The 25,535-nt window shown below is 39.0% G+C and overlaps 2 protein-coding genes across 2 annotated transcripts in view; both read right to left on the bottom strand.

The window, feature by feature from the left end:
- Window positions 1-25,535, bottom strand: part of LOC131429445 (GTP-binding protein 2) — a 70,047-nt gene that overhangs the window by 23,478 nt on the left and 21,034 nt on the right. The gene's annotated exons all lie outside the window — the stretch shown is intronic.
- LOC131429525 (tubulin beta chain-like) lies at window positions 3,737-24,897 on the bottom strand. Its single transcript, XM_058593703.1, has 5 exons — window positions 24,442-24,897; window positions 5,714-5,948; window positions 5,414-5,643; window positions 5,042-5,209; window positions 3,737-4,724 (listed from the first exon to the last, which is right to left on the bottom strand). Exons 1-5 carry the CDS (start codon window positions 24,496-24,498, stop codon window positions 4,416-4,418), a joined length of 999 nt encoding a protein of 332 aa, XP_058449686.1. The 5' UTR covers window positions 24,499-24,897; the 3' UTR covers window positions 3,737-4,415.

Here is a 25,535-nt window from a genome sequence, read left to right as displayed (position 1 = left end):
ATAATCCTTACCAAAAGCAACCCGGTCGGTCGGTCGGTCGCTAAACATACAAATCCCCATATGCTACAAGCGCGCCCCTTTTTTCCGGTGGCTGTAGTGTAGATTCCGAAACAGCGACAACGGTTTTTAATTTTCCACCGATCCCACCACCACCCTAAATACTCTAGCTCTCGAACGTCGTCGTCACCGTCGTCGGTTCCGGCCTGCTCTGATGATGGTGGCGTACAGAAATTGTGCCATCGCAGCAAACTGGAAACGCAACATCTGACGTCTGTCGCCTGCAGGCTGAGATAGGGCACATACTTCACCGGACTGGGGTTCGCATCGACACGTGAACGTATGCAAGTTCCCCCCCCTCCGGTCATCCCAGGCCAAGTCAGGAAGGAGAGGATTTTGGCTCGCCACAACATCCTACTTCTGTGGGTTGCAAGCTAAAAAGGGGCGACCGACGACCGCTCGCTCTGTAGGGAATCGGAATCAGTTTAGCCACAGCCACATAGCCACAGTCGGTTTGTTTGACCATTAACTAATAAGAATAGTTTTAGGTGTGGTTTCGAAGGTTGTAATTTTAAACCGAAACCGGAAAAAGATTAAAGATAACATTTAATAGGCACCCATGGAAATATGCAGAACCGTAGAGGTGGAAGGGGAAAAGGGAGGAATCCTCCTGGAAATTGGAAGATACAAAATTGTTTTTTCATGGTTCATAACAAAAAAAAATCGAAACAAATTAAGTTGGCTGGCGGATTATTTTGTTAACAGAATGTTTTTAAAAATCTTTTGATTCGATGATATTTCCATCCTCCAATGTTTTGTAATTCTCATGTTTATGGGCCCGTAATATTGCCCGAATTTTCTCTCAACGGCCCTGGGAATATGACATTTTATTTCAATTTATTTTTTTTTAAATTGGTGGAGACATCTTTGAAAAATCTATGCCTGACCCTCAATTAACAAAACCTCCAAAGTAGAACAGTCTTTAGCAAAGTTTCGAAGTTTTTACATTTTTTGTATCTGTCACTTAATACGGCGATTTGAGTTTTTTATACATTTATCGTCGAATCAAATTTGACAGTAACTTTCGCAACTATAAGACCTTTCATTTGAACCTAAGTTTGTGAAAATCGGAGTGACCATCTCTGAGAAATCTGTTTGTGTTCCGTTTTAGAGCTGTTGTTCATTATTCCTGGTACCTCCGGAACCGGGAATCGGGTACCGGTATAAGTGAATTGAGTTCATTTGGGCATCAACTAACGAGTTTTACAAATAAGAATAATGTATTAACAAACTCTTTCGCTTCTTTGACTTCCGGAACCGGAAGACAGATCTAAATAAATATCACAGGTCTTCTGTGGGAACCAAGATCCTCTCATTTCGTTCTGAGTTTATGAAAATTGCGGTAGCCATCTCTAAGAAAATGCATATTTTCCTCATATTTTGCATATCCTGCAGCTCCGGAACCGGAAGTCAAATCCAGATAAAATCGAAAAAAAATAAACCTGAGTTTGAGAATCAGTTTCAAAATCTCAAAACAAAAAAAAAATTGAGTGCATAGTTTTTTGCAAACTTTTACACATATCATCCCGTAATTCCGGAACCGGTAATGGGATCTGCATGAAAATAACTAAATTTTCTGTGGAAAATTAGATCTTTCATTTGAATCTAAGTTTGTGAAAATCGGTCCAATCACCTTCGGGGAAATCCATTTGCGTTACACACACGTACATTTTGCGGCGATCCCGACGAACTGTGTCGAATGGAATATTATAACAGTTGATTTTTTTCCCTCATGAAGTAGTTCAGGTCTGGCCTTCTCCAACCGGAATTGCTGGACGGGTTCAGGTATCCTTCCGGTTGATTCTCAGAATCTCAGGGTGTCGATAGTGCTGATTCTGGAAGAACTTCATTTGTCGAGGAGCTTACCGTCGATTAAGGCTAAATCTAGTCGATTAGCCGTCCCAACACAGGTTTCGAGCAGTCAGCCGCCGGTGAAGCGGAAGCCATGCTTCAACCGGAATCGCCGGACCGACTTAGGCACTCATTCTTGTGCTGTAACAGAAGTATACTCAAGCCTCCGTTTACGTACGCTTTTTTACGTTACCTCCCTTTACGTAGCTCATTTCACGAACCAAATCCCAAATGACGTAATCGTTTTTTTACGAATCTACTTCGTAACATAAATTTTTTGCATAAATTGAAAACGATTTCTATGGAAACTACTACAATCATGATATTTTTGAAACGGACTTGAAGAGTAGATTCGGGAAAACGATGATTGAGGTATTTTTAAATCCAAGATGGCGGTTTCAGTTAATTGATATTTTTTGAAATTCCTTACAATATGGATATTTTCTACAACGGATTTGAAGAGCAGCTGCCGGAATACTATGCTAGATGTCGTTTCGAAAACCAATACGGTGGATCATCTTGAATTTTGAAACGTTCTCAAACATCATTTGCTAACATATACTTTTCAAATTCATTCCGAAAATACTCATATGTAAGTTTTCAAGGAATGTCAATACCTTATGATAAAAAAAGAACCGGAATTTTCATTTTGAAATTCCCGCGCTTGTCCAATCGGTAGACTTTTTTTCTCTCAACGTTGGCAACACTTTCATACACATTCTGTCAAATTTTGACGCATATCGTACGATTAGTTTTTGTTTGGCGTCTATACAAAGAAGTTGAAAAATTTTCGTGTGTCGATTTTTATAATGGATGAAAATTTAGAACAACGTGCGTGTATCAAATTTTGCGTTGCAAATGGATTGAAGTGTTCCGAAACGTTGAAAATGTTAGAAAAGACCATTGGTGAATCGTGTCTAGGAAAAACACAGGCATACGAGTGGTATAAATGCTTCAAAGGTGGTCGTACAAGCTTGGATCATGATGAGATCCCTGGCCGCCCAACAACATCTGTTACTGAAGAAAACATTGAATCGGCGAAGCAAATCGTGTTGCAAAATCGTTCTGTACCGATTAGAGAGATTGCTGTGTTGTTGGGCATCTCTTATGAATCAGCCGAACACATTTTAACTGATGTTTTGGGTTTGAAACGCGTCGCTTCTCGGCTGGTGCCAAAAAAGCTGAATTTCATTCAAAAACAGCGTCGTGTTGATGTGGCCAAAGAGATGATTTCCAACGCAAACTCAACCAATATCATCAACCAAGCACCATACTCTTCAGATATGACCCCGTGTGACTTTTTCCTCTTCCCCAGACTCAAATTGCCATTGCGGGGAACGCGTTTTGAGATCATAGAGACCATAAAAGAGAATATGCTGCGTGAACTAAAGGCCATACCTTCGGCGGCCTATAAAACTTGTATGGAAAATTGGATCAAGCGTTGGCATGCATGTATTGCCGCAGGAGGAGAGTACTTTGAAGGCGATAATAAAGAAATTTATTAAAAATTGAAATGTTGCGTTTTTTTAATAAAATTCCGGTTCTTTTTTGATCATAAGGTATACCGGAAGTTACCATATTGGATTTCAAAGCAACATCTAACAAAGCTTTCCAGCATCTGCTCTTCAAACCCGCTCAGAAAATACCCATATTGTGAGGGTTTTCAACGAATATCAATAGACCGAAAGTCGCCATCTTGCATTCAGGTTCGACCTCAAATATGGTTTTATGATACCTACTCATCAAAACGGTTTCGAAAATACTTATATTGTAAGGTTTTAAAAGGAATATCAATTAACACGGAAGTCGTTATCTTTATATTCACTGCACAACAGCGCCGCTTTCATGTATTCATGGGTTTGGAGGCAAGATTTTTTTGTGGTTTGGCAAGATATTTGTATTAACCAAATCCCAAATAACGTTAACTTTTTTTACGAACTATCTCGATTAACGAACCCTCGTTTAGTTCGAGAACGGAGGCTTCGGTGTATCGGTATCGTAACACTGGTTAGGATCGTTGGGGCGCCAGTGAATTGGAAGCCATGCTCCAATCGGAGTCGCTGAACCGACCGCGAGATCCTTCCACTTGATTCGTAGACGGATATTGAAAGCGCAGTTTCCAGTAGAACTTCCTTTGCAAAGGATCTTTCCATCGGTGTACACTAGATCCATCGTCCATGCTCCAAACGGAGTCACCGGACCGATCTAGACATTCATTTGGGTGTACCATCAGAAAACTCTCCATCGCTGTAGTCTAGATCTTTCGTCGGCAACTAGACGAGAAGTTCGTGATGTAGCACTGGATAGGATCATCGAGGTGATGGTGAAGTGGAAACCATTCTCCAACTGGATTCGTAGACGGGAATCGGAAACGTTGGTCGAGAACTAAACCGAAGGTTCATTACGTAAATCTCCCGTAGAGAAACGATGGCAGGAGTTAATTCCAGGAGTATCCCGGTATCGACAGGTTCCGAATTCACCGCCGACACGAGTAGAAGTGGGCAAGCTCAACCCCCTCCTAAAGTAATGCTATATAACCAGTAAAACTTACCTCGGAAGATGGCAGCACAGGTCAGATAGCGACCGTGCCTGGGATCGCACGCCGTCATCATGTTCTTTGCGTCGAACATCTGGGCGGTCAGTTCGTGTACGCTGAGCGCTCGGTACTGCTGGGAGCCCTTGGCCGTCAGAGGGGCAAAACCGGGCATGAAGAAATGTAACCGAGGGAATGGAACCATGTTGACAGCCAGCTTCCGCAAGTCCGCATTTAGCTGACCGGGGAAACGTAGACACGTAGTCACACCGGACATAGTTATCTGCAAAAGTGAACAGTTTGTTATTGCTTTGTATTTTTGACTGCAAAAGAATTGGTTTAAGTGGTATTGGTTGGTCAGACGTAGCAGACTTTGACTCACTGAAATCAAGTGATTCAAATCAGAGTAAGTTGGATCCACCAGTCGCAGTGTTCGGTAGCAGATGTCGTACAGGGCTTCGTTGTCAATACAGTGCGAGGCGTCGCTAGTCTCCACCAATTGATGTACAGATAAGGTGGCGTTGTACGGTTCAAGTACCACGTCGGAAACCTAGAGTCCCGGAGAGTCGGGTAAAAAGATAATCATAAAATATTACTTACAGAGACTAGATGATTCAGATCACCGTACGTCGGTGATGTAAGCTTCAACGTGCGGAAGCAGATATCGTAGAGCGCTTCGTTATCGATACAGAACGTCTCGTCGGTATTTTCGACCAACTGATGGATGGACAGGGTGGCATTGTACGGCTCTACGACAGTGTCCGAAACCTATCCCGGACGTTCGTGTCGAGTGGGTAGATGAAACACGTTTCACGAGTAGCGGGACGCAGACAGATGGGCAGATGGAACGAGGAAAGAGAAAAGAAAAGTTTGGTTTTGAGATCCACTTACCAACCCAAGCAAACATTCAATGATCTGGTGAACCACGATGATGAGTCGCACAAAAAATTATCATTCCGTAATGGAACTTACCTTCGGTGACGGTACAACGGAGAATGTGTTCATAATTCTGTCCGGGTACTCTTCGCGTATTTTCGATATGAGTAGTGTTCCCATACCTGACCCGGTTCCTCCACCGAGTGAATGTGCCAACTGGAATCCCTGAAGACAGTCGCATCCTTCTGATTCTTTGCGTATCACTTCCAGTACGCTGTCGACCAGTTCGGCACCCTCTGTGTAGTGACCCTTGGCCCAGTTGTTTCCTGTCCGAAAGCAGATACCAATTTTGATTCATTGTTTATAGGAGTTTATAGGAGCCAATCCCAAACTTACCTGCTCCCGATTGTCCATAGACAAAGTTATCTGGTCGAAACAGAGCTCCATACGGAGACTGTCGTACCGAGTCCATCGTACCCGGTTCCAAGTCGACCAGGACGGCACGCGGTACGTATTTGTTCCCATTAGCTTCCGTGTAGTACACGTCGATCCGCTCCAGCTGGAGGTCATTATCGCCGTGGTAATGACCGGTTGGATCGATACCATGCTCATCTGATATGATTTCCCAGAACTAGACGACGATTGAGTAAGGAAAAAGGTGCCGATTGGTGTATCATATTGGTACAACAAGGTCCATCAGGTCGTGGATTAATGTCGGCACTAGAGAACAAGAGGCAAGTATGTATTTGCGAAACAGGAAGACTTTGCTACCCCGGAGCAAGAATGATGACAAATTGGATATAATTTTTCGAGCAAACCAGTCCAAGCCAAGGGGAAGCTGCACCTGGGACATGGATTGGACGTTTTTTTATTGGTTGAAAATATAACAAACAGATCATCAGATCAAACCGAAGGAAGGAAGGAAAAATATTCATTGATAAATAATGTTAATTTATAATACAAGTACAAAGTTTTTCTTTCCTCGGAAAATGAATCATATTGCGGCACACGACAGCGTCATTCGACTAGCGCAGAGCAGTAATCGAACAGATTATCTCCCATCGAGGTTTTATGGTCAGTGATTGGATCAATGAGCCCGTCACATTCGAACAAACTTTCTCATTTCAACCGTCACACGTCTTGCACCTTTTTTTTTTTTTGTTCGGTCACTGCTACTAACAAACATATCAGGATGAAAAAAAAGAAAGAGTTTTGAATAATTCATGATGGCCGCAAAAAAAAATTCGCAAAAGCTCTCTGAATTTCCAATTTTTCCTAAACTAACATCAAGATCGTACCGCGGCTTATGACCACCGAAACGGACGCCTACCGTGAATGGAGCACAGTATAATCCTTACCAAAAGCAACCCGGTCGGTCGGTCGGTCGCTAAACATACAAATCCCCATATGCTACAAGCGCGCCCCTTTTTTCCGGTGGCTGTAGTGTAGATTCCGAAACAGCGACAACGGTTTTTAATTTTCCACCGATCCCACCACCACCCTAAATACTCTAGCTCTCGAACGTCGTCGTCACCGTCGTCGGTTCCGGCCTGCTCTGATGATGGTGGCGTACAGAAATTGTGCCATCGCAGCAAACTGGAAACGCAACATCTGACGTCTGTCGCCTGCAGGCTGAGATAGGGCACATACTTCACCGGACTGGGGTTCGCATCGACACGTGAACGTATGCAAGTTCCCCCCCCTCCGGTCATCCCAGGCCAAGTCAGGAAGGAGAGGATTTTGGCTCGCCACAACATCCTACTTCTGTGGGTTGCAAGCTAAAAAGGGGCGACCGACGACCGCTCGCTCTGTAGGGAATCGGAATCAGTTTAGCATTTCCGTCTTGTTTTTTTTTCGGGTACTGTCACCGCATCGAGAGATTCGTTTCTCCAGTGTTTGTGACGGTTGTCGGTTGCTTTCCGGGAAAATTTGAAAACATGACGATGATTTTCGGTTGGGTGGGCACAGTGTCAAACATTTATCCCGCTGACTGGATGGATTTGTCTGAACAAATAGAAATCGTGACTTTTTTCCTCCTTCGTTTCAATTATTCAGAGGCTATTTGAAAATGTTGCATGACCAAGGACTTTGTTATGAGGAAATTGTTGTGACAGCGATATTTAAAAGTAGCATGATTCATCCTTTCGGCAGGTGCACGCTAAATTATTAGTTTTCATGATCTCATCAGTAGGTCATATGCGTGATACAAGCAATAATTATTTTTTAAGAGAAGAAAGGAAAACGATAATATCAAACGTTTTCTGCTTGAAAACGAACAGATTTTTTTCACTTCGATAATAGTTTTACACGAGAACAAATAAGTGTGGACTTGGCGGATGTGCTCAGTAGGCTATGGAAAAATATTGCCATTATCTATGTGGTCTCCACGGGTAACATCGAAGAGTGCAACAACACTAGAAAAACTGTTACTTTATTCAGCACACAACTAGTAAAAACTTATTTTGTCGTTCGTTCCTCTTGATTTTATAACGGTCTTCAATAAAAAAAAAATTGAATATTTTACCAAACCTCTCAAATGATTCCAGAATATTGACCTGTTGGGACCGTTCATAAACAACGTAAGTGAAATTGCATTTGAATTCGAAGGTCGATTTGACTCAAATTAACCAAAAGGAACAATTTGTGTCATCAGTTTCCAATTTGGCCTAGCTTTTGAGAAGGGCCTAGGAAAAAATTTCTAGGTCGGTTAATCCGATTGATTTGGTGTCCTCGGTAATTCTTTAAGTAACTATTGGGGCTATATGTAGAAAGTCTTCAGTTTTGATATGTTGTAGATAATAATAAAAAAAATTCATCCCTGGCCAACGACCACAGTTAAGTTAAAGTCGGGGAAACATAAAAAATAAGATCATTGAATGCTAAGTCAAGATGGAGAAATAATATTTTATCTTGTAAGAATCGTTGGATTTTTGAAAATAATGATATACTTCTTGTTGATAATTTTTGACGCAATTCTATGAAAGTAGATAGAGTTTTAAATAAAAATGTGTTACATTTTGATACCGTTCCCGAGGAACAACGATTTTAGAACAAAATTATAACTACAGTATAATTTGGAGTGAGAATGAAAAATAACCCTTCATTTATTCCAATTTATGTAGGTATAATAGAACTACAGCAATCTGCAACACGCGATGGTAGCATACTTTGTTATTCAGAATTACTGATTTGCGATTCTTCAACATTGTATAAACATTTTAAATTAAAACGAAATCAATCTAAATGTGTATATACTCAAAATATCCAGATAGTAGAGAAAATCAAAGTTTTCAGAAAATTTTCATTAAAAGCAAAAACTAAAACAAAATCTCGATTGGTATCTTTTTATTTGAATTTTTGCGTGCTGTCATAATAATGCGACAAAAATTCTAAAAAAAATTCTGCAGGTATCAGAAATCAATGTTTTTAAAAGACTACAACTTTTTTGTCCATGATTTCTCCTAAACTTCTTTTATTGTTAACTACAACATATGAAATTTTTAAAAATCGATAATTAAATTAATTTCATAAGCGGAACAAAATAAAAACAACAGTTTGTTTACAGTGTATACATTTTTCTCTAAAGCTCTCCCTGAATCATTGCCTAAAGACACTAAACAAACAGGATCAGGATTTAGCAAGTGCCTTTAAAAAGAGGGGGTGTAATGTTTAAAACTGCATAACTTCGAAACTACTGAACGGATTGCCCCCAAACTTGGCACAGATACTTCTTGCACTTCTGAGATTGTCATTAGCGTGTTTTTTTTAGTGAAGTTAGCAAGCAAGTGTCATTAACATTGGGAGTCATGAAAAAAATCATAGAATTTGACGAGACCATAGAGAAATTTTGCATACCTTAGATATGACTATATGGATGGTGAATGTAGCAAGTGCCTTTAAACAGGGGAGGGGAGGTGTAATATTTATAACGGCATAACTCTGAAACTACTGAACGGATTGCTATCCAACTTGCCACAGATACTTCTTGCTGGACATTTTCAAAAGGGAGAGCGTGTAGTAAATGTCTTTAACATAGAAGGGGGGATGTCATTTTTTTATAATATAAAGAGAATCGATAATTTTTGATGACCATCCATACTTTTTTAAAAACTCAAATATGGTCTTAAGGCTATTTGAGGGGGGTTAATAACAGATCGGCTGAAAAGTTCGTATCGTTTCTTTGAGAGGGCGCCACTAGAATTAAATCCATACCATTTTCAGTTAGTACCAACCTTCAAAAGATACGTGTATAAATTTGACAGCTGTCTGATTATTAGTTTGTGAGATATTGCATTTTGAGCGTAGCTACTTTTGTTGTTGTGAAAAAAAAAATGGAAAAAAAGGAATTTCGTGTGTTGATGAAACACTACTTTTTGATGAAAAAAAGTGCCGCCGATACCAAAAAATGGCTTGATGAGTGTTATCCAGACTCTGCACCGGGCGAAGCAACAATTCGTAAGTGGTTTGCAAAATTTCGTACTGGTCATATGAGCACCGAAGACGATGAACGCAGTGGACGTCCAAAAGAGGCTGTTACCGATGAAAACGTGAAAAAAATCCACAAAATGATTTTCAATGACCGTAAAGTGAAGTTGATCGAGATAGCTGACACCCTAAAGATATCAAAGGAACGTGTTGGACATATTATTCACGAATATTTGGATATGAGAAAGCTTTGCAAAATGGATGCCGCGTGAGCTCACAATCGATCAAAAATAACAACGAATTGATGATTCTGAGCAGTGTTTGGAGCTGTTATATCGAAATAAAACCGATTTTTTTCGTCGATAGATAACAATACACGAAACATGGCTCCATCACTTCACTCCGGAGTCCAATCGACAGTCAGCTGAGTGGACTGCACGCGATGAACCGAACCCAAAGCGTGGAAAGATGGGATGCGCATGGTATAACTTCATCGACTACCTTGGAAAGGGAAATACCATCAACAGTGACTATTATATGGCGTTATTAGAGCGTTTGAAGGACGAAGTTTAAAAAAAAATGGCCTCATTTGAAGAAGAAAAAAGTTTTGTTTCATCAAGACAATGCACCGTGTCACAAGTCGATGAAAACCATGCTGAAATTGAACGAATTGGGCTTCGAATTGCTCCCTCATCCACCGTATTCTCCAGATTTGGCCCCCAGTAACTTTTTCCTGTTCTCAGACCTCAAGAGAATGCTCGCTGGTAACAAATTTAGAAGCAATGAAGAGGTAATCGCTGAAACTGAGGCCTATTTTGAGGCAAAGGACAAATCGTACTACAAAAATGGTATCGAAAAGTTGGAAGATCGCTATAATCACTGTATCGCCTCTAATGGCAATTATGTTGAATAATAAAAACGAATTTTGGCAAAAAATGTGTGTTTTTATTAAACGATACGAACTTTTCAGTCGAACTGTTATAATGAGTGCCTCTAAAAAAAGGTTCAATGTGAAGGCAATAGAATTTTCCAAAAAACGATACAGTACTGATATTATTTGCACTTCAGGTGATCCTAAGAGCATTTTAAAAAAAAAGAGGGACGGTAGTTGTTTTTATGATCGACCATAACTCCGAAACAACTTAATAGATTACAGCACCTCACACCTAACTTGGCTCAAGCTATTATTGCTGCTGATATGTTACTATAAGGATATTTAGGGAGGGGGAGGGGGTCGTAGTAAGCGTTTGCTAACAGAGGGAATTTGAGGCAAAATGTTTCGAATTTTTCAAAAATTCAAACAATTTCCAACAGGCACAGATATTTACAATATCTTAAAGATGATCGATATAACAACTCAGTAAATTATTCCCGAACTTGGCACAGGTACTTTTTGCAATTCAGAGGTTATAAGGGTATTTTTTATTTTTCTCGGCGAAGTTAGATATTCATTGCAAAGGTGATCAAAAGAAGGAAGTTTGTAGAAAGTACCTCTAAAAAGGGGTGTTTATTGCATTTTTTTTCTTATTTCTCGACAAACAGAAGGGGGTTGGCAGATCTAGACGGCAAGGAGAGGGTTTTGAAAACAAATTTTCATCTACCATTATTCGTAAAACAAAAGAGGGATAAGAATTCCAAGGTAGTGCTAGATAGTATTGCTATTGTTATTCAAATTACGCAAAACTTTTGGCACATGTATGAAAGGTGGGAATCGATACTTTATGACGAACTCAGATACTTTCTTCACTACTCAGAAGTAAGTATACTCATGGAGGAGAGCTGTAATAAGTTCACTAAAACAGGGGAGCTCAGTATAACATTTATTAGACGAGAAACGAGCTTCTTGACAAATACAGATACTATTTTATATCAAATAAGATTATTACGTTAAAGTAAGTAAAATTGATCGGAAATGTAAGATAAAATTGATTGGATTTCACGAAAAACATAAAACTGACCCGATTTGACGAGAATGCTGTGATCTGAGATGGGACACTGCCCGTGCGCAATCTGAACATGTACGGAGTATTGTTCAATCGGGTTGCCGGATTTAACTACATTCAGAGTATTTCGAGATAGCCAGGACAGTTTTTAGAATCTTTTTGCGGCCTTGCCATCACGAAACATTACCGGGCAACGCCGGGTAATTCAGCTGGTAGTCAATAAATTTAGTCTACTGGAGGAATAACTTTCGATTTGCTGGAATGATTGTTTCTAGTTTTGAAACCTGATCAAAAAGAAATTTGATACCCTTCCGATAAGAAGTAGATAATCATTTAATCCGATTCCGTGGTTTCCAGATTACTTCGCTTATTTTGGGTTAAACGTATTTTCTGACTCATTTTCTCTCTCTGCCTTTGTCTTATCTTAAATTCAAATAACCCAGATTGTGATTGTAAAGTTTAAAATAAAACACAAATAAACAAGGTTGAGTGTGATCTAGTAACAAATTTTTCAATGATATTTTTTTGAATTTAAAAGTATTCAAAATTATCACTAGTAGTGAGTAAAATTCCTACTAATCAAACAGCAGTAAAAAAAAAATCCGGAGACCGAAAGACAATCGAACGGAAAACCTTGTGTTTCCTCCCTTGAAAGAAGCATTTTTCATCTGATATTGAATGGCGTACGAAAATATTTTCCAACCAGTAGAAATGGAATGGAGAAAGAAGTCGTTTTCCCGCCTGTTCAAATATGCAATAAATATGTCATACTCAGAGTTTCTCCAGTAATATGAAATATGGTACTTGCTTCCTCTCATTCGAAACGTTCTGTTTGTCGTTCCACAGGATATCGCCTTATGCTGCAGAATACGATTTTTGCATGACATGAGTAAAGCGGAATAACGTCTGAATTCTGCCAAAGCAGAACAAAAACACGAGCCAGTATGAATAATTTGCTCGGTTTGACATTTGAATCAAAACGCATTCGTCTATGTAGCAACCCTTGGAAAACCGACTCCATGGTGATCTAATAATCAAAAGAAAGAAAAAAGTTCAACTTATTAACACGCCCGCCTTCACAGCTCGGTGAATGATAATTGGCTTCGCCATCGGACTCATCAAACACATGCTGGCGGTGGGGTGTGCGCAAATGAACCGGGCTAATGATAATAAACTACTCAAATAACTTTTGGTAAATGGGTGCCCACCGAAACGAGCTGGGATGTCGTCAGAGGAAACGCATTATCCTCGTACCGCACACAGGCAAGGCAGAGAAAGTTGAAGCCCGCTCTCTAACCTTTTCAATAAAGGCGAGTAAGCGAAGATCTGGGCCGGCATAGGGAACACCGCAGAGAGCGCAGATAGATGAATTAGGTTATCGTCTATTTTGGCCCAGTCCACGAGCCGTCACCGCCGCTGGAATAAACAGGAATACTAGAAACGGTGCGAGATATGACAGGCAGAACATTTGAGTTTCTCGAAGGTCGTAGGAATAAATTTACTTCAATGAAAATAATAACCGGTTGAACTTTTTTTGTTAACCTCACTGATTCTGTTTGTTCATTATTGCAGCAATGGATGCACAGATTGGGTCATCCATCGAGTCATCATTGACTTACCAGACACGAACTGTCACTTCTGGAAGAGCTGTTTCACGTTGTTGACGATTGCCAAGCGTTGGATTTGAAAGAGTTTTTATTTATTCTGTTTTTATCTGTTCTTATTACGCAGTCCCGTGCTAAAAAGCTCACTTTGAGTGCTTCCTGATCACAGTCAGATATAGATCATCGCTTGCTTCGATGACGACATTGAAAAAATGAAATAATCTGCGAAGAATAAATATGCTGAAGTGTTTAGACTACCAAACAAGTCTGAGATTTTCGATATCCAAGAAAATGAGCGTATTGAAAAAGCATTAAAAGGTGAGTAGATACTGCCATTTTTTCCAGCAAATCTAAATCTTTTCTTCTAAAAAAAACAAAAAGAGAACCGTATTCATGTCATCCAGGTTATAAAATGTGATTTTTGCTGGTATCTTTTTGGCAACACTGTTTTTGACAGATCACGCGTGAATTGTGCCTTGTGTAATTGTCAAGCTTGTTCAGTTTGTTCTATAATTTAATCATGAATCGACTTACAGCGTCTAACATTTGGTGAATGGACGCTGGAAAAGTTGGAGGAAATCCACTTTTTTCGAAATATTGTGTTCACGAAGCTCATTTCTGGTTCAATGGATAGCAAAGCAAAATTACCGCATCTGGAGTGAATGCCAGCCAGAAGTATTGCATGAGCTACCAATGCATTCCAAAAAAGTCACTGTTTGGTGTGGATTATGGGCCGGTGGCATCATCGGACCGTATTTCTTTAAGGACATCGATAGGCGGAACTTTACTGTGAATGGCGAGCGCTACAGTGTGATGATTGACGATTTTTTTGCCCATGGAATGGGAATTGCCTAACATGTAGTTTCAACAAGACGGTGCCACTTCCCACAAGGCACGCGAAGCAGTGGCGTATGGGCTCGTCAATTGGCCGCCTAGAAATGTGAATGAACACCTTTGGACTATTTCTTGTGGGGCTCATGTCTACAAGAATAAACCAGAAACGATTGACGCACTGGAAGCCAATATTGAAGCATTATTCGTGAAATACCGGCCGATATGTTAGAGGGAGTGTGCCAAAATTGGAAATTTACATGAAATCATTTTCAAACATTAAATTATATTGATCGTTCTTTTGATTTCAAAAATATTTCATCAATTTTCTCAAATTGTATGAGCTCTTTTTAATCAAATTTTAAATTCTTCGACGAAAATTTATGGAACTGTTTCATATTATTTGAATAACCGTTCAACAAATTTTTGAACTCAAATCAAAGTAAAGTCTGGTGCGGAATTAAACCTTTTGTTTTCAACAGACTTCGCAGCCGATTCGTAAGTATATTGGACCTATTACATGACCAGTGCTACAATCCTACGGGAGCGGGTCATTTCGCCGAAAGTCGTTTCACCGAAAGGGTCATTTCACCGAAAGGGTCATGTCTCCTGTATAACTGATGTGGCGCAGCTACATAACCGAAGCCAAGATGGTTCGACGGCACAAAGCCGCCGGCGGAAGTGGCGGCCTCTTGCATACAAACCTACAAAGCTAGGTTTCTTTGCTTTAGTTAGGTAGCGGTAGCGAGGTCGGACAGCACATGAACCATAACAATGTGGCGTGGTCGCATTGGATATGTTTTCATTTTCACTTAATTAACGGAAAATACCACATAAATTTGCCTGGTAGATACACCTATGCAATTGCTGTGATGCTTAGTAGCTAATAGTCAACAAGTTTTCTTGGGAACTCCGTTCTGAGGTTCATGAATCAATCTTTATTCAAGAAGTACAATTAAAGGTCAACAAACCGGGCGTTAACGCTATCATCTTTCATTTGTCTTTATTTTAAATCAATTCTAATAACGATTTTAGAACGATTTCTGGATTCGCAAAATGACCCTTTCGGCGAAATGGCATTCGGCGAAGTGGCCTATTCGGCGGAATGTCATTTGGCGAAATAATTCTTTCGGCGAAATGACCCTAATCCCAATCCTACGAACACTAAGAATCCTTTCAAGGCAGAACTCGAACATACGACATCTGGCTTGTAAGACCAGCGCCTTACAATTTGAACCGTCGACCCGAGTTCAAACTGGACTCATGGTCAAAAGAAATTTTCAACATTGTTATCGAAAAAAATAAAATTAATGCCGAAAATAAACACAGGTAAGTAAGTAGTTCGTTTAAACAAAATTATTATAAAATTGAGATTCTGGTAGAAAAAAAACTTACTAATTCATTCGCTTGTGGATAAAATTAGGCTCTTTTGTTCGTAAATTATCTGTTTTTTTTTAACTTGAAGATTCCAATATTTTTGATATATATTAGAAACAGCAGTGGCCCAAATTTACTACCATGCGGCACTCGACATTTGGACTCTTTTGTATGTGATGTTTAAAAAAATTCAAACCGTAATTAAAATAATTATCTCCAGATCCAGATTTTTGAAAGATAAATTCGTTAATGTATCAGTAGGTAAATTGATCGTTTCTATTTCATTATGTTCTTTTCAGATTTGTTAAGCTGCCCAAGATTACGAATGTCAGGGGGGGCTTAGCGGAATCAACTGCTTTTCAAAATAAGATTACGCAATGCTACCGATATAGAGTTTCGCCCTCACACACGATAAGATAAATTTACTGATGCATAGTAGCACCTGTGTTATCAAAGCTACCTTAGTTCAAAAATATTAAATTCATTCAACACTCACTTATTAAATGCTCGCGCAGTGACAAAATCCGACCGGCAATTCATCACAAAATAACCCATAGGAAAATTATTCCTGGCTTGAATGATACCGGCATTGAAACAATGCCTTCCTCCTCTGCTCAAAAAATAAGCACGAGAGTAAATGTTTTCCGAACCATGCGAATCACACCAGGTCCTTTATTGCTTCCTCGCAAATAGTCTTCATATAAGCGCACCCTACAACATGTGATAACAACATTGTCAATATCATCATTTTCTCCCGTATCAGATCCTCTTGTTGCCGACCGTTTTCTCGGGCGAAGAAGGATATTAGAGTGCGTCAGCTTGCGGGAAGCAGCTTTCGCTGATGGAACATGGAAATGAATATAGTAATGATGTTTGGCGAGCTTCTGGGAAGTGAAACTGCAAATCCGGATCTTGTGTATGAACAATGCGTGAGAAGACGCACTCTCCTGGTCCGATGGCCGGCTATATTGGAAGTGTTTAGCGTAATCGTTAATTAGCATTAAGTGATTTACACCATTATGCTGTCAGTTCCGTTTCCACGGAGCAGTGAACAAATTAATCGGATTATGAAGCGAGAGTAGAATATGGTCTACCGGTATTTTGTGGTCGGCTAATGCCCAGTTCTATTATTGATTAGTTGTTGGTGCGTGCGGTTGCCTGATGCGATATTATTGCTATTGTGTACTAGTTGAAGGCGGATTATTCACGCCTTTCGGTTAGTTTATGGCGAGGCAGGATTTAGGCCGAAGATTTCAGCACTTTAGTTGCACTCAGATTTGTGCTAAATATTAAGATCCACTTCAAATGTTAACCCGTTGAATGATGTGATAATAGTATTCTACAAGCTAAAAACATTACCGAACAAGGTTGAAAAATATTTTATTCATATGCTCATTGTTAGCCGAATAATATTATGAACACCTCTGAACTTAATTAGACCGTACACGATAATTGTATGACTAGTTCTGCTACCGGAAAATGAATAATTTTATGTCGATACTTCAATACACGGTAGCTTACTTTTAACACCAGTGTATCATATTTTAATCGAAGCAATCCACGATTCAAGATTGTACAAATTTAGCATAGAAATCCAAAATAAGCCATTTATCACGAGAATACCGTTATTGCAACTAGAATTATGTCAAAATGTTAAACATTTGGACAAAAAATTTTCAATAAGATACCAGAATAAACTTAAATTTTTCAACAATGCAAAGCATTGTCGTGATGAAAAATGCCATGTTCTCATATTCGGTACGTTATTCCTTCAATAATCACTTCCAATGAACGAGTTGGGGCTGGGTTCAATATAATGGTCTTTTGAAGCTTCAACCAATTAGAAGCAACGACTATCTTGAAGTCAGTGAATTAAAAATTTCAAGAACAATTGCTCTTCATCAGAATCGATAATTCCTTCAAATATAAGGAATATAGGATTTTTTTCTTTACTTTTAAAATTCAAGACACTTGGTCTTTTGTGAGTGTAAAACACGAAGAGGACGGAATTACTTCTAGAATGCTTCTTACTGACGAAAATTTCAACACTGCAAGTAGACCAATCCAACACAGATATGCACTGAAATTCTGGAACTGGAATTATAGGCCCAAATTCTGGAACTAAACTCATATTCAGAACATACGCCCTTATTCTGAATAACGACGTATTGATTTTTCGATCGAATGTGGTTCGATCGAATCAAAGCTACCTTTGATTTTGCTAGCGTTTTGGGAAAAAATGAAATACGAGGGAAAAAACGATACGACGTTATTCAGAATAAGGGCGATAATTCAGTTCTAGAATTCATATTTAGAATCCAGGTCCAGATCCATGTTTCAGTTTGATTATTCAGTTTTATTTCCAGAATTCAGATCCAGATTTCTCGAACTGAGTTTAAACTCTGAATCTTGATTCCAACATGCGTTTTGGGATTAAATTATGGGACTAAAATTCAAGAACCATAATTCAATTCAGGTCAAAAACTAAGGCTCTGAATTCAGTCAAAAAAAAATGAGGTTTAGAATTTAGTTCCAGAATTCAATTCTTGAATTCGATTCTGGAGATCAAGAACTGACCCCTCTGAACCTGGAGTCCAGAACTCAGGACCTGGATGTCTAATCTTAATTTCTAAATGGAATTCAGGAGCTCAAAACAATTTCTGAGCAGAATCCAGGTTCTGAACTCATTTCCAAAGTTCAGGCTGAGAATTTAGTTTCTGAATGCAGGTTCAGCAATCAATTTTTAAATTCAGTTCCGGATTTCTGAAACTAAATTCTGGACCGCAATTCTAAAGCTAAAATCGAATCCGCCCAAATTTCCTTTCTAAAACTCAGTTCTACAATACAGGTCCAAAATCAGATTTCTGCAAATGAATCTTAATTGTGGAATTTGATTCTGAACTTTGGTTCTGGAATTGAATTCTGGAACTGAGTTCTAGACCTGGATTTGTGTTTTGAAACGTGAAACTGAATTTTGCAACTGAAATTCAGGTTCAATCCCAGAATCCAGCTCTAGAATTCAGTTCCAAAACTCGATTTTAGAAGCTAGTCCATAATTCAATTCCGGAGTTCTAGAACGGACCTCTGAATCTATAGTCTGTAGTTTAGTCATTAAAATCTGTTTCAGGACAGAATCCATGAGCTGCATTCAGTTCCAGAATCCATGTTCAGAAAATATTTCTTGAGTTCAGATACATAATTCAGTTTCGAAATTCTGGAACTGAATGTTGAATCTTTATTCTGATTCACAATTCTGAAATTAAAAATTCGTTTCAAAGAAAAATCTTTGTTCAAATTTCCGTTTTTAAACTCAGTTCCATAATACAGGTCCAACATTCAGTTTCAGAATTCAGAAACTGAATCCTAATTCTAGGATTTTATTCTTAATTCTTTTCCAAGATTTGAATTTTGAAACTGATCTTTGATACTAAAATTCAGGTTCAAACCGGAATCCAGGTCCAGAATTCAGTTCCAAAATTCCGGTTCACAATTTAGGTTCTGAGTTCAGTTCCATAATTCAATTTTAAAAATTGGTTACAGAATTCAATTCCGTAATACAAGAAACGGACCTCTGATTCTAGAGAATCCCGGAACTGAATTCTGATCCTGAATTGAAGAAATAATAAGAACTACATCAGGAACTAAAATCAGTTTCTGGACAGAATCCCGACATTATTTCTTCAACTCAGGATCAAAATTTAGTTCCGGGATTCTGGAGCTGAATGCTGAATCTGGATTCTGAATAGCAATTCTGAAATAAACATCAGTTTCAGAGCCGAACCCATGCCCAAATTTCCGTTCTTAAACTCAGTTCCATAATACAGGTCCAAAATCCAGTTGCGGAATTTTGAAACTGAATCCTAGTTTTAGGGTTATAATCTTTATTCTGCAACTTGATTCTGAACCTGGATTCTGAAATACAATTCTGGCAATGAGTTCTATACCTGTATCCAGGATTTTAATTTTGAAACTAAATTTTGGAACTGAAATTCAAGTTCGGACTAGAATCTAGGTCCAGAATTCGGTTTCTCGATTCCGGTCCAGAAATTAGGTTCTGAATTCAGTTTCAAAATTCAATTTTAGAAATTGGTTCCAGAATTCAATTCCGGGATTTTAGATCGGACTTCTGAATTTAGAGTCTAGAATTGATCATAATTTTGAAACTGAATTCAGGAACTAAAATCAGTTTCTGGGCAGAAACCAGGAGCTGAATTCAGTTTCAGAATCCTGGTTGAGGATTAGTTTCTTGAATTAAGTTGCGAACTTTTGAGTCTGAATTCTAGACCGGAATTCTGAAATTAAAATCAAGTTCAACTCAGTTGCAAGTTTTAGAATACAGAAAATGAATCTTAATTCTGTAATTTTAATCTAAATTTAAAACCTGGGTTCTGGTATTGAATTCTAGAACTGAGTTCTAGACTGGAGTTCTGGAACTAAATTCTAGACCAGAATTCAGCTGAAAACTGAAGGTTCCAAACTACGGTTCGGATTTTAGGTTCTGAATTCAATTTCAAAATTCAGTTTAAAAATAAACTGCAGAATTCAATTGCGGAATCCTAGCACGAACTTCTGAGCCTAGAGTCTGGATTAGAGTTCAGTAGTTCAGGAACTGAAATCAGTTTCTGGATAGAATCCAGGAGCTGAGATCAGGTTCAGAATTTTATCTTAAGTTCAAAAATCGGGTTGAAACTTCAGTTCGAGAATCCAGGTCAAAAATATATTTCCAGAATCTAGGTCCAGAATTCAGGTTCAGAATCTAGTTCCTGAATTCAGTTCAAGAATTTTGGTTTGAAATCCAGTTTCATAATTCAGTTCAAGAATTCATTTCTAAAATTAAGTTCTTTCATTCAGATTCAGAGTTCAGTTCCCGAATCCAGTTTCGAAATTTCGAGCTCTGGTTTGAAATCCACATCCACAGTTTAGGTCCAGAATTCAGATTCAGAGGTCAGTTTCATGATTCCGGCTTGGTATCCTGGTCCAAAGTTCAGTCCTAGAGTTTAGATTCAGATTTCAGTTCCCGAATTCAGGTTTTAATTCCCCTATTCATGTCAAGAATTCAGTCATTGTCACTGGGCTAGATCCAGATGGTGGTCTTGAACTTGGACCTACCAGCAATCCTGAATCTGGACTTATTATGCTGTTGATCAAAATCCTTGAACTGGAACCGGATCTGTACCTGGACTATATTATGGGGTTCAGATCCAGTAATACGATAAGACTAGTTCAAGTCCCAGGATCTGGAAGTTGATCTAGATCGGTACTTGGACCAGTAAAACGGTAAGTTCAAGTAAGAATGCTCTTCTTGTGATGAATTTGAAAGAGGCAAAAATCCTTTTCATTCGTATTTACGACATTTGGCTATGTCTTTGACATTACTCACCCTCCTTTTTCTCTGACGTTTCTGAGTTTATTTCTACTCTGGAGAGAGATGTGCTTCTATAAATAAAACGATGAATTTTCGTCATCATGATTTACTCTCAGTATTCGCATAAAGTGAAGTACTATGATAGAAAGGTCATATTAAAATGAACTACTTCCCCAATTTTGACATGAATACATATTACTTTACTATGTGGCGCCTTTTAAAAATTTGCCCTGTAAAAGAATGGGTAGAACTTAATCGTGAATATTACGATTCTTTCTCCATGCTATCCGAAATATGATCATCAATTTATGATTAAATTAGATAACATTAGATTAGAGGGTTTCTCAAACTTTTGGAAACAATGAGGAAAGTTGCTTATCTTTCTCGCACTCGGAAGCCGGTTTTGAGGTAGTTTGGCACATATCAGTTCCGATGTTCAACTGTACGAGTATGAAAGGTAAACCATGGTCGAAGTTCGATCATTTCTTCTTGTGCTTTGGACGGAACTGGACGTCTTGGTGAGGATCTTCCACAAACAGCAGCGAAGACAGACCTTCTACGTGGTGTAAAATCTCAAACGCTCAGGTCGTGCTCTCATTCGCTTCTCTCAGACATCATGACGACCAGTCGCCTTCAACCAGCAGCACCAGTGAACTTGATTCAGGAATGAAGTGAATTATAAAACAGAATTTAGAACCTGAATTTTAGTCCATCAGAATTCTGAACTTAATTTCAGGATTGTAACTTTAGAATTAAAAACTATGACTCTGGAACTGAATCCTAATTCTGGAACTGAAACTAGATTTTGAAATCGAATTTAGATCCCTAATTAACATTCAGGATTCGAATCCAGAATTCTGATTTAAAATTTCAATTTCAGAATTCAACAACAAAAACACTGGACATGAATTTTAGTTATGAATTCTGTAACTAAATGTTAGATCTGAACTACGAAGCTAGATCCGAACTTCAGAACTGACTACTAAACCAGAATTGAATTCCCGAATTTAATTTCAAGATTTAATTCCAGAAGCCCCCGGTGAACGGCTAAAAAGGTTAAAGACGGGGTAAAATAAATGATATAAAATAATTCCAGAATTCAAAACCTGCATGCCGTAACCAAATTTTGAACCTGGATTTTGGAACTAAATTTACTTCCGAATTCCAAGTTGGGAATTCAATTCTAAAACTAAATTAGAAACCTGAATACGGAAAATGAGTTCAGTTCCATAATACTAGAACTGAATTCATGACTTGATTTCTTGATATTCCCAAAGGATTACGCGAAGTGTACCTCTACTGATTATTTGCTCCGTGTTATTAAATTTCATGGTGTCCTTTGGTTTTCGTCAATAAGTCGTACTTTAGTATAGATGCCCCGTTACAATTCTGGAAGTGAAGCAATCTAGTTTGAAAAAAACATGTCGGTTTTAATCGTATTCACGTTCTCCAGTTATGTCTAACATTTCCGAGATCAAAATGATAGGCGTCAGCGGCACTTTTCTTTATTTTTGAAGTATCGAATTGAGCATCTCTTTTCGCAAACGAAGCCTCTTCGACTCAAAATATGTTTTCGTTCAGAACAGTACACGGTACCGATATTTTTGGTTGATGTAATATTTTTGGCAGATGCTCAAGCGCTGCATATTATTATAGGCGCACTGTGGTTCAAAACTGCAATTTCATGCCTTTAATTAGTTAGCAGTCTTACCATAAACTTTTCCTTGTTGGTGTCTTCTGCAAAGTTGTAGGAATTATTAACGCGGTCTGACGTGAATGAACGACCATGTTCCAGCACGCGAGTGAAGACAAATAGAAAAACTAACTTTTTACTAGAGGCAGATAGAGATTTTTCGTCTTCGACAATATTGTAGCCATTGCAATTCCTGGTAACTTTGCTGAAGAAAACATTTCGCTAACTGTAACCGTTAACTCGTTATTCGGTAATATCACTAAAAGGTGTTAAAAAATCAGTTTTTTTCGTTCTAACTTTTTTCACCCTAATTCTAGAGAAATAATTTGTTCAACAAAGTGTTAGATTTAGACAACATGTAATGAGCATGCATTAAATCAAACATCGACTTTCTAATTGTCCATCGGAATGGCACCCCTTTTGACGAGTACAGACTTTAGCTTTTGATTTTCGTTTATGGTGTTTTGTATTCTTATTTCGAAGATGTTGATTGGAACAATAAATAGGATACACATTTGAGCGTGCGATTCGGATTTTAAAGCATTTTCAACTCGAGCTTAGTCGAAGCAAATGCATTGATACTGACTACATCGAAATCTGTTCATCGCAGACGATATATATTGGGAGGAATTTATGTCGATCATTGACTAATGAGAGGTGTAAGAGTCATCATTGAACTAGCTATTATTTACATCTGTTGAAAACAAGATGTGATAATTTGAACTATCTCAGTAACTAAATTTTTCTTGGGAATCGATAAAATCATCATTATTTCGATTCCATTTCGAATCGTTAGTTGTCAGTTCACCGTTTACATACCGAACCTTTACTGCCTCTTCTTTTACACAAAATTAATTTCATCACCAAACATCTTCGTTCGTTCCGTTTTGGTGGCACAATTCTAGTGATATTTTTATTTCAACATGCGCACGACAAGCAGCATCCGCAGTAGCACCCGTCACGGTTCGAAGGCTTGTTATTTTCCTTCCGCAGATTTCGCCACCGAAGAATTGTCTGGGTGCCACGTTTCTCGGTTGACGAGTCGAGGTAAGCTACCTGATGAATACTTCATTTTGTGTTTTTTTGTCACAGAGCGAAAACGCCCCCCTCATTGAAATTTTAGGATTAGCTCGGTATCCAGTATTAATGGGAAGTTACAACGACCATACACTCCGTTACAACCGGTTAATGTAATCGTAAACATCACACCGGGTAAGGTCAAACACTATTGTATTCAAGGTGCTAGTGTGGGAATGTGGCCGAGCATAGCCACTGGCGAACGATGACAGATTATGCTGCGCACATTCACCGTTTCGAGCCACACACCGATCTCCACCCTTGATACTACCGTCAACCATCATCCACCATCAGCAAAAAGCAAAAAAAAACACCTAATTGAAGAAAAATAGCGCGCATTAAAAAGTGGCCTTTCCATAAAAGAGCTTACGGCAAGCCGAGCGCTTGCTTTCCGATTTGCCAGGTTTAGGAATCAGGTTTTACAGTTTGCTTTGATGGCTTAATTTGAAGAAGTAAAAAAAAATCCTTCCATTTTTCTTTCCGTTTTTGGCCACGTCGATAATTCAACTTTTACCGCAGACTTCGGACCAACAAGGTGGAAACTAGATAAGATATCATACACTTCGCCGAGGCGCTTGCTTAGATGACACCATCTTATGTAATCGCACTAATCAGGATCGCTTGCGTGCTTTCCTCGTCTGGCTGCTGCTGGTCATATTTTACCGTTCATGCAATTCAAAAATAGAAATCGTTCCCATTTTGTACCTATATGAGATCAGCTTTACTTGCGATACCCGGAGATTTCCGGCAGGGCACGTTGTTTGCTCTTGTTCTCTTGTTCCCTACATTTATTGCATACACACACGAACCTTTGATCCGATTTGATTGCCGCACTGGCCGGCTTGCAGATGCACAATTTCTCTCATGATGTCGTCGATGCGTGATGGTTAGTAGTTCGAGCTTGTCGATTACACCGTAGATAATAATTAGATTAGCGATTTGTGCACTTGAACGGACCGCCGCTTAGTACACTGCGAACGGTGACAAAAAAAAAGAAAACCGACCGATGAACTGTCACGGTTTTACTGTCAATCGATGGACTTGGACTAAATTAATGGACCGCGTGTATTGGTTTTGTGAACGTTGCGCTCCCACTAATGTTCTAATTCTATTTATTGGTTTGAAAAAATGCTTCACACGCGCTCAACTGGTATGCACCGTTCATCAACTAATGTAACCTGCTACTGGGCAAAGACACAGCATCGATCCACACTCTACACTACAGGGAGGGGGCTTTCGGGTGGTCCGTCAGCACACGCTTACTACCGGCAACTCTGTGTAGGCATGCACTGCCATCCCACCTTGGTAGTAGTAGTGAGTGGCCAACGAAAAGCAACGGTTTGATGTTTTTCCACTCATAGCCGGCCGCACGCAGCTACGCATCACGTTTCATTTTAGGTTTCAATTGAGGCATAAGACACTCATACCACTCCGCCGCCGGTATGTGAATGCCGGTGTCGTGTTGAAAGAAGACAAGAAAGTGCGACTCATGCTTTCCACGAAATGAACTGTAGTCGCTGTACTTCGTGTTTATTCGAGAATGGTGAAAGCAGTGCTGGTAGATGGAATGTTTTCTTGCCGAGGCAAACATCTTAGTGCGCTATGAGTAGTGATGGCAGATTTATGAAAGAAATCGATTACGCTGTAATCGATTAGCTGTGCGTGAGGTTGTTAATCGATTAGAATTGTCACGAATATTGACTGTTTTACTCAGGGCTTTGAAATGCGAACAGGGTGTCCTACGAAAAATTCTCGGTTGATTTTTCAGAAGGCCGTAAGAGCAAGTGACAGTTTCTCTTTGTTCACTCTCTCTTTCGATTATTGTGATGTGATTTAAAAAGATTTTCTTGGATTTCACAGTTCTGTTTGAAAGTCGAACGTTTCGAGCATCATTCTATGCAAA

This window comes from Malaya genurostris, chromosome 1 (genome assembly GCF_030247185.1).
Source record: "Malaya genurostris strain Urasoe2022 chromosome 1, Malgen_1.1, whole genome shotgun sequence".
NCBI lineage: Eukaryota > Metazoa > Arthropoda > Insecta > Diptera > Culicidae > Malaya > Malaya genurostris.
The sequence above is the reverse complement of the archived record's forward strand: the minus strand, read 5'-3'. Positions and strand labels throughout refer to the sequence as shown.

Excerpts from the sequence above, each read along its gene's own strand:
- LOC131429525 (XM_058593703.1), bottom strand. The coding sequence starts at position 24,498 with ATGAGAGAAATTGTGCATCTGCAAGCCGGCCAGTGCGGCAATCAAATC. Across the intron at positions 5,210-5,413 it reads CCGTTGTACCGTCACCGAAG|GTTTCGGACACTGTCGTAGA; the intron begins GTAAGTTCCATT and ends CGTCCGGGATAG. Across the intron at positions 4,725-5,041 it reads ATCTGAATCATCTAGTCTCT|ATAACTATGTCCGGTGTGAC; the intron begins GTAAGTAATATT and ends TCACTTTTGCAG.